Source organism: Apaloderma vittatum, unplaced genomic scaffold (assembly GCF_000703405.1).
Source record: "Apaloderma vittatum isolate BGI_N311 unplaced genomic scaffold, ASM70340v1 scaffold13728, whole genome shotgun sequence".
Lineage (NCBI taxonomy): Eukaryota > Metazoa > Chordata > Aves > Trogoniformes > Trogonidae > Apaloderma > Apaloderma vittatum.
This window is the reverse complement of record NW_009731299.1, coordinates 258-15799: the sequence shown is the minus strand read 5'-3', so window position 1 is coordinate 15799 and position 15542 is coordinate 258. Positions and strand designations below refer to the sequence as shown.

General features: G+C 40.8%; 1 protein-coding gene across 2 annotated transcripts; it reads right to left on the bottom strand.

The window, feature by feature from the left end:
* Positions 1-2218: 2218 nt before the first annotated feature.
* Positions 2219-14976, bottom strand: LOC104278230 (sister chromatid cohesion protein PDS5 homolog B-like). 2 transcript variants are annotated; one of them, XM_009875139.1, is made up of 5 exons: positions 14875-14970; positions 10087-10529; positions 9894-9995; positions 6651-6792; positions 2219-3111 (listed from the first exon to the last, which is right to left on the bottom strand). In XM_009875139.1, the coding sequence occupies exons 1-5, from the start codon at positions 14962-14964 to the stop codon at positions 3076-3078; spliced, it is 813 nt and encodes a 270-aa protein (XP_009873441.1). In that variant the 5' UTR covers positions 14965-14970; the 3' UTR covers positions 2219-3075. The 2 variants fall into 2 exon arrangements, with proteins under 2 accessions (XP_009873441.1, XP_009873442.1); XM_009875140.1 differs by lacking the exon at positions 9894-9995 and having other exon boundaries at positions 14881-14976.
* Positions 14977-15542: the final 566 nt, after the last annotated feature.

The following is a 15542-nucleotide window of genomic DNA, read 5'->3' as shown; positions in this document are numbered from 1 at the left end:
AATGTTTTTTTGTAAATTCTGAAGTTTTTGCTCACAGAGATTGAAATGTCAAGACAGTAGATGCCAAAATATTTGAAAAAGAGTTCAATTTTACTAGAAAATAAAGTCAACCGGCAGAGTCAAGTAGAATTAAAACAGGATTCTAGGTTATCCTAGGTGGAAGAGGTGTACTCACACTAGAACTTCCAGCAGTTTCATGTTTCCTTCCTATTAGTGGATTAGCTAGCCCTAAATATTAATCATCTCAGTTGGTGGCAAGTAAAAAAAAAAAAAAAAATCCTATGCTTCAGGAATCAGAGCGAATTATTCTTAAAACACTAGTACCAACAGTACAGCTGCTGTTTCCATTTTGCATATGAACTGCAGATCACTGAAAGTTTCCTGTTGCACTGCAGCAAGAAAAGAACATGTAACATGAATAAGTTTAATCTGCTGCAAAGTACAGCAAGATCCTTCGGTAATCTCACAAAAACTTCATGCCGGAACTTGTTACAGTGCGTTCAATTTGATCTTTTAATGTAATACAGTACATTTTTATAAAGTTAACATTATCATTGCAGAAGAGCATGCTAACTGAATGTTAGCAATTTATCTTTGATACATAATTATACTCTACTGTAGCTACTGTATGCAGATCTCAAAATGTTAGTACATAAAATATTCATTTTCTTTGAGATGAGAATGAACTTAGAGGAGGTTTGAATATAAGAATGAAATATTTGCTGTGCCTATTTCTCAAGAAATAATGAATTACACATTATAACCCAAGAAATCAACATTTAAATTGCAAAACTATAGTTTAAATTTACATTAAACATTATGATCTGTAATGTGCATCAATATTCAATGAAGTGTAACCTAACTGTGTTTATGCACATAAAGCCTCAAGAGTCTGCAGCAGTTTCAGCATCAATTTTTCCTATTTTTTGTATAAAATGGACTTAAAGGTACATCTTCCATAAATGGTTTCAGTGCAATTCTGTCAAAGAGGAAAATATAAAGCTAGCTTTCAATCATTTTATACCATTTAAAAAAAACAAATCCAACTCCAACAACTTGCATTTGCACTGCTGAAGCATAAGTAAGCCAGTTCCGTTGTGCCAACTATTTCAAAATCAATTCAAATCAACCGTAATTGCCTTCTTGGGCAGCATTTCCCCCGTATCGATAGGTATAAATGCTGAAAAGCTGAATACTGGCGGTGGGGGGGCAGGTAGTTAAGCTCAGGCAGAATAATCTAATTGTTTACAACACCTCTTTCCATTGGGAAAATATGCAGAAAGAAATGCGTAATGAAAAGATTCTAAATGTTTCTTTACTAGTGAACTTATAATTTGAAAATCAGTAAATCCATGTTTTAGTATTATCCTTTCCTCTAACCTTTACAGGCTACCTTGCAACTATCACTAATTTATTGATGGATTATATGAAAACGCTCCATTATTAAATGATGTAAAATTTTCTTAAGTTAGAAATTGATTTTCTCACATGTTGTCAGTGGTCAGGGAACCAGAGGGAGAACGGCACCTGGAATTGTAACATGTGCTTGGCTAAGCATTGTGTAGTAACCCATACATTTTGGTTCGAAGACAGTTTGTAAACTGTAAAACTGCATACAGGATACTGCTTTAAGTATTTTGTTTCTATTTCTTTTGCAGATTATTAAAAAAACAAAAAAACCCCAAACCCCCAAAACAAATGAAAACAAAAACGTGACCTCTCTATGGTAGCACAAAGTAAAAATGGAGCTTCATTCAAATCTGGAATACCTTGACTGCAGTAATCAACAGCTGGCTATTCAACAAAAACTTAGCTCTTCATACAAAAAAAAATTTGGCTCAAAAAACCAAAAACAAAACAAAAAGGTACAATAAACTCTCAATAAAAGGTTCTCTCATGAGGCAACCTACCATATACTACTGCTAGATACGAGTTTCCAAAAAAACATTACATCCCATTTTCAGCACATTTTTCATAAACATGCAACTTCACTATAAAGTACAAAACACTTGGCTCTCAAGAACAGCTTTATAAAGACACACTGCATCAATAAAATTTTTCTTTGTGATTAACTTTACATTGTAAGAAGAACTGTATTTTCACTAATGTTTATATATCAGATTTCATATTATAATGTAGTAATAATTTGCTCTTTGTGAACATCATGTTCAGAAGGAAGGATCTATACACATTAACATACTAGACTATTAAAAACTCAGTTACAGAATTTTATTGATACAGTAGATTAATAAAAACTGATAGGGGAAGATAAAATGGGTAGGGTATTCAGTACATTATTTAATAACACACTTTTTAAAATTAAAATATTTTAAATCCTTTTTGAGTTTTCAATGCCACTAGAAGTCCAGAAAAGTCTGGCATCAATACTGAGGTGTAAAACGAGTCAAACAACTTCTTTCACAATTTGCATCTCTTGTATTATTCTATCCAACATTGTTCAACTGTAAAAGAAAGGACTTTAGCACCTCTGGTGATAGGTAGGTGCCTCAAGGTAAACACTAGGTTAGATTCATGAAGGAAACAAAGACCACTTTTCTTCTTCTTCTCAACAAATAGTGGCAAAAGAAAGTGGCACTATTTGTTCAACTGATTTTTTTTCACAGTTAAATGTCAACAAGAGTACAAATACCAACACTGACAGATATTGCTTGAGATAATTTTCAACGAACTCTGTTCTTTTTTTAAATCAATAGATTCAATAAACAGTGGGGTACTGTCAGTTTAAAGCCGCAGATAAAAGCTATACAAGCACTTTAGAAGTCAGAAACATTAAAAAAACCTATTTACAGTTTTCTTCTTTAGTTCATATGTCTACAAAGCCAGCGCACATTACACTTCACAAAAATCCACAGTTAATGATATCAACATGTGTGTGGCTAAAGCTTGTGACCTAGGGACTGCAAATGCAGGGGCAGTAAAAGTAAAATAGGTTTTGTCGGTTTTTTTTTTTTCAGCAACCCCGTTTGTGCACTAACAGCTTCATTCAGTCTCAAGCTTTATGTAAAAAGCATTCTTCAAAGCTTTCACCTGGAAGGCTGATAACTACTTGCTCACTCATCGCCTTTCCCTTTTGGAAGTTCTGCGGCGGACCTGTTTGGAGAGAAAGCATTTCAGATGTTTTTACAGAAAAAAAAAAAGTGAAATATATAAGAATAAATATATTCTATAATGGAAAAAAATGCTTAGTCTCACAGCGACACTTGAGTAGCTGTATATAGTGTCATTTGTTACTCATTTTATCACGTGCATAAGTCTAGTCTACGACCAGGGCATAACTTTCTTTGATGTTACTGAGCCTGTGTCCTTCAAGTAATCAGAAATAAACTTGTTCTTTTTTTCAGAGTTTTCATACCCTCGGATGCTCCAACCATCAGATGTATTCACAAGCGTGAAGGCATTCGGAGTTACAGTCCCCTCTACGAAAACACACAGAGCAGTGCGAACCAACAAGAGGAGTGAAAGATGCGCACGCCGGCAGGGCTACAGGCTTACTGGCACTGCTGGGATGGTCCCTGTGACCAGAGCACTGGAACAGAAGGATCCAGGCTCTGCAGGAAGAACAGGCAAGGGAGATAAGGAGGGGGCAAGGAGCTTCACCAAGGGACAGATGAGGAGCCAACCGAGAGCTTATGATGAGTGCAGGGACAGGTGGTTGTAGCAGGGGTTGGCTACGGACCACCCGATCAGGGAGACTGAGCAGACAAGGCTCTCTATAGACAGGCAGAAGCAGCCTCATGTTCAAAAGCCCTGGTCCTCACGGGGAACTTCACCAACGCTGATATATCTGTCGGATGGACAACACAGCCAAGCACAGAGCCATCCAGGAGGTTCCTGGAACATTTGGATGATAACCTCCTTCTCCAAGTGACACGAGGAGCCAACGAGGAGAGGTGCTATGCTGGACCTAGTTCCCAACAACAAGGAGGGGGCTGGTGGAAACAACAAGGAGGGGGCTGGTGGGAAATGTGAAGCTCAAGGGCAGCCTTGGCTGCAGTGATCATGAAAAGGTGGAGTTCCTTTGGGCAGCACGAAGAGCATGCAAGCAGCTCACTGGCCTGGACTTCAGGAAAACACACTTTGGCCTCTTCAGACAGCAGCTTGGTAGAGCACCAGTGGATAAAGCCCTGGAGGGCAGAGGAGCTCAGGAAAGCTGGTTAATAGTCAAGGATCACCTCTTCCAAGGATCACCTCTTCCAGGATCACCTCAGGAGCACTGCATCCCGACAAAATGGAAATCAAGCAAAAATGCCAGGAGGCCTCCATGGATGAGCAAGGAGCTCCTGGACACGCTCAAACACAAAAAGGAGGCGTACAAGGGTGGAAGCTAGGACACATAGCCTGGGAGGAACACAGAGAAACTGTCTGAGCAGCCAGGGATCAGGTTAGGAAAGCCAAAGCTCTGACAGAATTAAATCTGGCCAGTGACATCAAGGGCAACAAGAAAAGCTTGTATAGGTACAGCAGTGATAAAGGGAAGACTAGGAAAAATGGGGGCCCTCTCCGAAAGGAAATAGAATACCTGGTTACCTGGAATATAGAGAAGGCTGAGGCAATCAACAATTTCTGTGCCTCGGTCTTCACTGGCAAGCACTCCAGTCACACTGACAAAGTGGCAGAAGGCAAAGGCAGGGACTGGGAAAATGAAGAACCACCCACTGTAGGAGAAGATTGAGTTCAGAAACATCTAATGATCCTGAAGGTGCTTAAGTCCATAGGACCTGACGAGATATGTCCGTGAGTACTGAGGGGTCTGGCAGATGATGTGGCTAAGCTGCTATGTGTCATAACTGAGAAGTCATGGCAGCCCAGTGAAGTTCCCGCCAACTGGAAAAGGGGAAACTGGAAAAAAAAGTAAGATCCAGAGAACTACAGGCCAGTCAGTCTCACCTCTGTGCCTGGCAAGAACTTGGAGCAGATATTCCTGGAAACTATACTAGGGCACATTGAAAAAAAGGCAGTGATGGGTGACAGCCAATAGGGCTTCACTAAAGGCAAACTGTGCCTGACAAATTTAGTGGTCTTCTATGACTGGGCTACAATGTTGGTGTATAAGGGAAGAGCAACTGACGTCATTTAGCTGGACTTATGCAAGGCATGTGAAACTGTCCCACGTGAGATCCTTGTCTCTAAACTGGAGAGACTTGGCTTTGACAAATGGACTATTCAGTGGATAAGGAATTGGCTGGATGGACGCTCTCAGAATGTTGTGGTCAGCAACGTGATATTCAAGTGACAACCACCGATGAGTGATGTTCCTCAAGGGCTGGTACTAGGACCGGTGCTGTTTAACAAGGACAGCGGCATTGAGCGCACCCTCAGCAAGTCTGCCGACGACACCAAGCCGTGTGGTGCAGTTGACACACTGGAGTGAAGGGATGCCATCCAGAGGGACTCTTGACAGGCTTGAGAGGTGGGCCCAGGCCAACCTCATGAAGATCAACAAAGCCAGGTGCAAGGCCCTGTAACTGGGTTGGGGCAATCTCAAGTACTGATACAGGCTGGGTGACAAGTGGATTGAGAGCAGCCCTGTAGAGAAGGGCTTGGGGGTGTTGGTTGATGAGAAGCTCAACATGGGCCAGCAATGTGTACTCACACCCGTGAAAGCCAACTGTATTCTGGCTGCATCAAAAGCAGCATGGCCAGCAGATCAGGAGAGGTGATTCTGCCCCTCTGCTCTCCTGAGACCCCACCTGCAGTGCTGTGTCCAGCTCTCGGGCCCCAACAAAAGAATGACATGGACCTGCTCGAGTGAGTCCAGAGGAGGGCCACAAAGATGATCAGAGGCTGGGGTACCTCCCCTGTGAGGACAGGCTGAAAGAGTTGAGGCTGTTCAGCCTGGAGACCTTAAAGCAGCCTGCCAGTACCTTAAGAGGGCCTACAGGAAACCTGGGGAGGGACTGTTCACAAGGGCATGTAGTGATAGGACAAGGAGTAACAGTTGCAGACAGAGGGTAGACTTAGATATTAGGAAGAAATTCTTGAATGTGAGGGTGGTGAGACACTGAAACATGTTGCCCCCAGAAAGCTGTAGATGCTCCTTCTCTGAAAGTGTTCACAGCCAAGTTGGATGGGGCTTTGAGAAACTTGGTCTAGTGAAAGGTGTCCCAGCCCATGGCAGAGTGTCTAGAATAAGAAGTCATCTAACCCAAGTAATTCTATGATTCTACAATTTTTAGTATTGCTACTAACATTACTAATGCATTTATTCAAAATAAGTATTAAAATTAACTTCTTGAACATAGTTGCATATGCTAGTAAGAGGAAGAAATCGGTTTATAATTCTGCTTCAAGATTCCATGCTTTCAGGACTATCATGTACCCACTTTGTATATAAAAATATTATTCACTATTATAACCAAGCTGAGAAGAATGTGCATGAATTACCTGGAAAATAATTCCATGAGGTACTACACAACTCAGATAAAGGCTATACAGAATAGAAAATTCAAGATGCTTGACAAAAAGAAATGCAGCTTCTCTGGAAACTACAGTGCAGCACCACTACACCACAGTGGCAGTTGACAACCATGTAATCCATTTTAAATATGGAAGGTTAAGTTCTAAGATTCCTTCTCTGAACAGAGGACACCACAAAGACTCACAAAGCAAGTCTCAGGCATTTCTCTTACATTGATTGTGGAAACTTCCTCTTCTTCCGTTACTTCTTCCTGGGGAATGTCGTCACTGACAGGTGAACTACTCTGAAATACATCCATCTCTTCACTAGATTCATTCTCTTTACTGGCTGCTTGTTTGGAACGTCCTGCACGGCTACAATCAGAAGAAAAATAAACATCAGTTTCACGGTGTATGGGTCTGCACCTATACAAACCATATGAGAGCAAACACTCCACAAGAAGAGCAGCTTTAAAATTTCATGGTATATAACACTCCTGTCTTACGTATCTACCTAGTTCATCCATACACAGAACAGAAGCGGAACTAGGAGGCTGGACAACTGCATTTGAAAAACCAGTTCATCGAGAAGAGAGGGCTAGGAGTACAAAGTTGAACAATTTTTGCCTCTTATAGACAAGACAGATTTTTCTCTTCAGTGCCAGAATAGAGGCCAGAGAAGGTTGATGTAATAGTAACCAGTGAACAGGAAAAGTCAAACAGCCAGAGATTGAATACATGTTTGGTTTTTTTCACTTCTATTCAATTCCATGAATAGATGTATTCTACTTCCACAGGAGTTTATACACAACAAGATTTTAGTAACTGCTTCTTTGTTTTTACAGACCTAAAAAGAAATCACATTGCTATTTATTTATTGATTGCTACTTAGAAAATTAATGCTGTAGCAAAGCTAAATGCAAATCTTCCAAGCTAGGTCATGCTAGAGATAATCAGGATAACAAGACCTTAATTGAGATAATCAAGAACAATCAGTCAACAATATCTTAAATTGTCTGTGTTAGTCATGGGAGTCGCAAGCAAAAAGCACACTTTTGCTTAAAATGAGAACTAGTCTCCTCCATGTCCTTAAAAATAAATAAATAAATCAATCACATTACCATTTCAGTTTGGGTCACGAGCACAGTTCAGAATCAAATCACTGAATCATCCCGTTTACTGCAGGCTGTCTTGATGCACCCAAACTACGTGACTTTTGGATTAAATTGAACCAGAAATGTTGTTCCAGGCAGACAACAAACACGATTCAATCCCCACTGGAAGGAACAACTATCCTCTGACAGCAAATCATACACGTGGTGGGAATTTACAGTGCTGAAAAGTACACTAAAATCTGTACAAAATAAAAATCTCTGAATTGCATGTAGTCATTGCAGTATAGTGGGAGTTTGGGCACCAACCAGACAACATAACGTCCTTTAAGAAACAACACAAGTGAGCCCAACTCAAGCTTTCTAAGACTGGTAGAAGCAATATAAGCGAAAGAGAAGCAGAAGAATTATTCACAAGATAGGTTTCTTTTCCTATATTACAATAAAAAGCCTGCTGACATGCACTGGTTGGTAACCCAATTAGCTATCAGGTTATACACTATCGTCCTACAGGTAGAATTCCAAATTATTTTGCAACATCAATCCCCAAGGAGCCCAGAAAGCTTTAAGCATTTGGATTAAATATATTCTATCTTGTAGTGCACAGTGCTGCTCAGTCTATCGGTTTCCTTTGTTTAAAACTGCTGTAGATATGTATAGGGAAAAGGGCAAAAGGTCTGACCATAGCGCTCTTGGAAGACTGAGGAATTACTGTGGTCTCACCTTTTTCTTGCAGATTTGGAAAAAGGTCAAAATTTGGGTGGTCTAAGTACAAAAAAAAAATAAAAAATACAGTATTTTTTTTTTATTAAATCCAGAACAGACCCAACAACTCTGAACCCTGAAATAACTTGGGCTCCTCATGCCAGGAACAACGTAAGGACACATGAACAAGAGCTACGCCTGTTACTGATCACATGTACTGACACGGTTTACTTTGTTTAAAATGGGATAAAGAAACACACCAAGTTCACTGATTTCACCTAGAAGCGAATTAGAAGCTATTTAAATGTCCACTAAAGGGCACATTTGACAAAACCACAAAGCACATCACCCAACACTAATTCGTTGGCACATCATCTCTGCACAACAGTAAGAGTTTCCAGCTCTTGTGTCACCGCATGTGTAGCAGTGACTTCGGTGGTGACCAAGGCAGTGTTTGGACCCATGGTTTTGGTTACAGAGGAAAGGACTAGAAGAGGTCTGACTCAATGCAAGGAAAGAACACCCTGGAAAGATCAGGATATTGCATACGCAAAATGCCACAACACGCAATCCAGTGTGAAACTAGGATTTGAATTGAGGGTACAAACAAACTTGTCGAGGTAAAGATTTCCCATATGGAAGATCACTGGGAACAGGAAAATTAGTACATCAAACCGCCAGAGGAATATCAACGTGACACTAATTGAGTCCAGAAACTAGAAAAAACAGGGTAATGCAAAATGTCAGACTGAGGATGTGTGTAAGTAGTACCTTAGGGAATTTTATCACCAGGTTCTGGAAAGTATCTTTCAAATCTGTTCCATGAGCTGCAGTTTGAAACCAGTCGGCAAATACTGGCACAGGTTGCCCAGAGACGTGGTGGAGGCTCCATCGCTGGAGACATTCAAGGTCAGCCTGGGCAAGGCTCTGAGCAACCTGATCTAGTTAAAGGTGTCCCTGCTCACTGCAGGGGAGCTGGACTAGATGACCTTTAAAGGTCCCCTCCACCCCAAAACATTCTATGATTCTGTAAGTCCTGTCCACTCGTACACCTTTGCTTTACATATATTGCATATATATGTACAGAAAAGGCAGAGATACCTCTCGTTTGACAGCACGCACAGGAAATGAATCCAGCCACAGAGCTTACCTTTATTTTGGAGCTTAATACGACTCAGAATTTTCAAGAACTACTATCCTTCCTAGATCAGAGCAGATTTTATTAATTCGGAAATAATTCAGGTGGATCATAAGAAGGCCACAAATTAGGAAGTAAGTGAACATTAATTTAAGGAGAAGCAGGATAAACTTAATTCTCCACAATACTGTTTCACCACAGTAACAATTTGATCCTTCCTGTCTAAAATTAATGGAAGCACTTCTCAGCGATCCAAGCCCTCGTGAGATTCACTGTGTTTTCTCCTAAAAGAGCAAAGCTATATATGCTACCTGAGCACATTAAACTTATTCATAGCCTCGTGCTCTGGTTTGAGATGCTCTAGGAGAAGCAGCTAGGAAAGACATTTTAGAAAGCACAATGGCAATTTATTTTCTTAATTCTCAGTTAAAGTATTCTGAAATATTTTTGGTAAATGATTAGGGGCACAGAGGCATATTTTCAATTTTCACTAAAAGATTTAGAAAATATTCACCACTTACACTTTTTTTTGCTGTGATGGTGGTGTTTTTGATGGCCTTCCTCGTCTTTTCTGTGGCGTAGACTGTGCTGATTCAACTGTACTAGTTTCAGATGGTTCTGCTCTGTTTTGAGGAAGACCCAAATTGCAAAGTATCAAATTATAACTAATGTCCAAGGATAAAAAAGATGCAGCTTACAAGAAGATTGACTTACCTCTGCTGTGTTCTTTTCTGTGTCCTGTTCTGCCTGCCTTTTGGTTTTTGTTCAATGTTTTCAGTTTGCCTTTCTTCCTCTTCCTCCTCCTCTTCTGCTGCAGCTGGTGGCGGTTGTTTTTTTTTGCTCCTTTTTGATGACTTTGCTACTGGTTCTTCCTTTGGTGTTCCCCCATTATTTGCTTTGGGAGGGCGTCCTCTTCTTCCTTTCTTTGGTGGGCTATTCTGTTCATCCTCACTTTCTATTACATCTTCTTTCAGCCTTTTTTCCTCTTGCCATTGTGTTTCATCAGATTCTGAAACAACTGCAGGTCTCTTCCTTCCCCGTTGACTACCTCTGAGTTTCTGCTCTTGACCCAGTTTATTCAGGTCATCTATGCTTAGTTTCTCCTCCGAATCTGTGATAGCTGGTTTCTTCCTTCCTCTAGGCTTCTCTATCTCTGACTGAAAAGGTAAGATTACATTTTTAAATTAAAAAATTGAACTGCCACATAAAACTCTCATGTTCACAAAAGCTACAGAAATTTCCCCCAAGAAGACAGAGTCTTCAGGTTTCACAAGTTGACTATGTATCCATCTCAAAAATCTTCCCACAAGTACAAATACATATATATTAAGAGTGTAGGATTATTTTGAGGCTGAACAGTCAAAATACTGATGTGTGTGAGGTCTTCCTTATTTATATCCTCAGCTGTGTCAAACACCATTGGCTAGAATGTCTGTACCTGCATTTTTAGCAATAGGAAAATATAAAGATAGAGAGGATGGGAACTGTCAAATTCTGGATTCAGCTTGGTTGTGAGCTGCAGGTGCTTATGCCTGGCTCCCATGCTGGCACTGGGCAGGCACTAATACAGAAGACATCCTTGATTTATAACCACAGAAGGAAACAACAGGAATTAGCGGTAGCTGCCAAACCACTGCTGTCAGAGCTGCACTAAAGACTCAGCATTTGCTCAGCACATCAAAAACCCACACCGAACCCTTAAAAGAATCATAGAGTAGTTTGGGTTGGAAAGACCTCTAACGATCGTCTCATTGCAAACACTCTGCCATGGGCAGGGACATCTTCCGCTAGATCAGGTTGCTGAAAGCCCCATCCAACACGCCCTGAACGCCTCCAGTGATGGGGCATCCATAAGTTCTCTGGGCAACCTGTTCCAGTGCCCTACCACCTTCACAGTAAAGAATTTCTTCCTTATGTCCCATCTAAAACTAACCTCTTCGAGTTCAAAGCTCTTGTCCCTTGTCTGGTCGACTACAGACCTTAGTAAAAAAAGTCTTTCTCTGCTTTCCTTATAAGTCCCCTTCATATACTGAAAAGCCACTCTAAGGTCTTCCCAGAGCCTACTCTTCTCCAGGCTATACAACCCCAAGTCTCACAGAAGAAGTGCTCCATCCCTCTGCTCATTTTCTTGGCCCTCCTCTGGACTTGCTCGAGCAGGTCCATGTCTCTCTTACTATGCTGGAGGGCTCAGAGCTGAACACAGCACTGCAGGTGGGGTCTCAGGAGAGCACAGTAGAGGAGGAGAATCCTAGAAGGCGTTGGGCTGGAAGGGTCCTTTAAAGGTCATCTAGTCCAACCCCACTGCAGTGAGCAGGGACATCTTTAACGAGATCAGGCTGCTCAGAGCCCCATCGAGCCTGACCTTAAATGCCTCCAGGGATGGAGCCTTCATCACCTCTGCCAAGTAGCCTGTTCCAGTATTTCACCACCCTCACAGGAAAGAACTTCTTCCTGATTATCTGCTCTAAATCTTCCCTGCTCTACTTTAAACCTATTGTCCCTGGTCCTATCACTACACACCCTTGTAAACAGTCCCTCCTCAGCTTTCCTGTAGGCCCCTTCAGGTACTGGACTCACCTCCCTTGACCTGCTGGCCACGCTTCTCTCAATGTGCCCCAGGTTGCAGGGCACATCAGGCTTTCAGGGCTGCAAGCACATGTTTTTGGCTCATGTCCAATTTTTTATCTACCAGTGTCCCCAGGTCCTGCTCTGCAGGGCTGCTCTCTGTCCCTTGACCCCTCAGCCTGGACTGATACTGGGGATTGCCCCAGCCCAGGTGCAGGATCTTGCATTTGGCTTTGTTGAACTTCATGAGATTCACATGGGCCCAACTCTTGTCAAGATCCCTCTGGATGGCATTCCATCCACCTAGCTAACCAAGAAAGGTAGAACAACCCCCTTCTGAATCAAAGGCTGTCAGAACAGAAACTATTTCTTCACCTCTCCATGCTCTAGTTCTCTAAAGTGCACAGTAAAGAAACATAAACAGTGCAAATATTTCAGTAAGTAGCTATTAGGGCCAAAATGATCGCTCCAATCAACCAACCTCTACCCAGGGAGGGGGGCAGGCAGAATTTAAGCATCCAACATTTCATGGTGACCATACCTTCAGACCATGAAATGCCCCAAAAGTAAAAATATTTACTGTATTTCAAGTTTCATAGCAATGCTTATTTCAAACTAACACTACTGTATTTCAACACATACAAATCGTCATTTCTTACTATTAACCACATTGCAGTTTAATCTATGCAATGACATTTATGCCACTTAAAACTAGCTTGAATATGTTTTTTCTCTTCACCTCTCCCTTGTGAAAACATGATAGAAGTCAGCTTACTAACAGGTATCTCCAATTTATCCTAAAACCCTTGTCAAGAAAAGCAGAAAGAAAAGCTACAAAGGATACCAGGGGAAAAAAGCAGAAATTGAAGGACAGAGAATTACACTAGAAGAAAGTAAGAAAAATGTTTGAACAACGATGACATCTCCTGTCAGTTCACAATTTCGGTGACAAAAGTGTTTATCTAGATCAGCCACAGTCTTGTTATTCCCTGTTCTATGTGCTTTTGCAGTGATTGTCTGTACCTGTCATCGTGCTGCTTTTAGCAGGTAAGTTGTTGTAGCCAAGTTTCAAAGTAATGTTTCTTTCTCACATTAAACAGTGTCCCACAACCTCAGGACTAAGATATGACTCTATGATGTGATCTGGACCAATAACTTGAACAGTGACATCTGTAACACATGGAATTTCTGCTTCTCAGCTAATGCTTGCTATAATCTGCTCCACAACTCCAAAAAACAACCACCCCAAATGAGTTCTGAATCAATGACCTTTAACAGCTTTCTTACATGTGTGAAGTGAAATACAAATGCCCTAAAAAGTACTCAAAATACTGAGCTGTATTTGCTTTATCAGTTAGCTTTGTTGGTTAACAATTCAAACTAATGCTTCTAGAGATGAATTGCATGCAACAGACTCTCAGACTTTCCAGGGTTTACAACTGAAATGACATCTCAGTAGAGGAAGCATCAGAAGTGTTATTTTTTTGACAAAAGATTCCTGATTTTTCCAGTTTTGTTACAAGCTGGTTTGCTTTTCCCAAAATATATCACAACATAAGATGGTTATTTACACTTCAAGACAAGCAACAAAATTCAGGACACTTTTACCAGTTAGTAGCTTATGTTCCAAGCAACCTGACATGATGGGAGAATAGAGAAATGTCAGAGACAGTCAAGAAAATAAAGCAGCAGTGACATCAGATATAGGACATCCTTAATGCATGCTCACAAATCCACTTGTAACAAATCTGATCTTGTTTGTCTTTTAACTTTCACAGAATCACAGAATCTATTTGGTTGGAATTGACCTTTAAGGTCCCTGAGTCCAACTATTTTCATGCATATCCCAAATACTACAAAATTTACAGCTTGCCAACTATTATTAAAACAGAAGAAACCAAATTTTACTAAGTGGTATGTGAAATTCTTATTAGTTGAACTATAATTTCCTGTGGTGGTTTATTTTTCTGTATTTTGATACAGGTGTAAATACTGCTTAAGACAATATTTAGCCTGTTTATAATTTCATTAACATATTAAAGCACTACATCTGAGAGTCCAAATCGTTTTTATATCCTCATAAAAAACCTTTAGCATTACTGATCTACAGAAATACATAAATCCATCAGTAAGAATTAGTGGTCATTCACTAAAGAGACACGTGGTTCCTCCAGGGTGATCCTGACATTGTAAAAGAGCATAGCAACGACACCATTCTGCTACTCCCCGGGGCTCACGGTTCTCACAAAATAGTTTCTCTAAGAGTATAGGCAACGTGCTTGTCAATCATTAAGACTATTTTGCATCAAATCGGATTGTATTCATCTGTATATATTGGTTAGCTACTCTCCCCTAAAAGCCTGCTGAAGACTATGCTACACACAATCAGACAGCTTTAAAGTTGTGCTGCAACTTGTGCTTGTGATACGTGGCTTTCAGAGCCAAGCATTTTTCTGCCTCCACTGCAGCATGAGTTGCATGCAAGGTAACAGAACTGTACAGCTGTTCAGATAACTTCCTTAGCTTCTAAATCCAACATCAAATCATAGAACCATGGAATGATTTAGGTCAGAAGGGACCTCAAAGATCATCTAGTTCCAACCTCCCTGCCATGGCAGGGACACCTCCCACTAGATCAGGTTGCTCAAGGCTCCACTCAGCCTGGCCTTGAACACTTCCAGGGACGGAGCATCCACAACTTCGCCGGACAACCTGTTCCAGTGCCTCACCATCCTCAGGGTAAAGAACCTCTTCCTTATATCTAGTCTAACCCTCCCCCCCCCCACCTTCCACTCACTTCCCTTCATCCTATCACTACAGGCCTTTGTAAAAAGTCCCTCCCCAGCCTCTTGTAGGCACCCCCCCCCCTTGAGGTACTTTTTTTTAAAGTCCTAGTGACTTAAAATGAAACATCTGCAATGCAACCAAACAGCTCACCCTTACAAGATCAGAGTCGTCCCTTTTGTCAGTTTTCTTCCCTGGTAAGGGCGAAGTCAGCGTAAATTCTTCATTTTCACTGTGGTCCATTTCAGTACTGTCAAGCCTAGAACGAATAAACATTTATTCTCCTCACTATTATAAAAAAAAATACATTAATAACAACAATCTTCAGAATAAATCTACTCTGAAATCTTGAAAAATCCTAGCAGAAACAACCTTTCACTCTGGCTATTATAGTCATCACATAGCACAAGCCAGAACATCTAAGCCTCAGGACAAAGGTGTCAATCATAAGCCAAGTGGAATTTTCTTTTCTTTTCCACTGGAAAAAATAAAACAGCTTTTTGAAACAGAAGAGCATTACTGAGTTTCAAGAGATCTGTGTGTTTGTGTACATTTGCATACCCTTTCATATATCAAAGATTCCCACGGGCAGACCCACCAAAGCATGCATGTGTTCCTACGGTGAGGTTTAGGCAATAAAACAGCAGATTTAAATTTCAGAGACCAATTAATTCCTCAGCTTTCTCTGTTACTTTAGGCAGAAACTTTATTTTTATTTAAGTTCCTACATATGTAAGTGTGGACAATAGTATCACCTGCATATGTAAAACACTGAGACCCACAGATTAAAGGTAATGTACAAATGCCAGGACACAAGTCAT

Bases quoted from the DNA above. Each gene is read 5' to 3' on its own strand.
- LOC104278230 (XM_009875139.1), bottom strand. From the start codon at position 14,964: ATGGACCACAGTGAAAATGAAGAATTTACGCTGACTTCGCCCTTACCA. The intron at 9,996-10,086 runs GTAAGTCAATCT...TCCTCAAAACAG, and splicing joins CAGAAAAGAACACAGCAGAG to AGCAGAACCATCTGAAACTA. The intron at 6,793-9,893 runs GTAAGTGGTGAA...TTCTGATTGTAG, and splicing joins CCATCACAGCAAAAAAAAGT to CCGTGCAGGACGTTCCAAAC.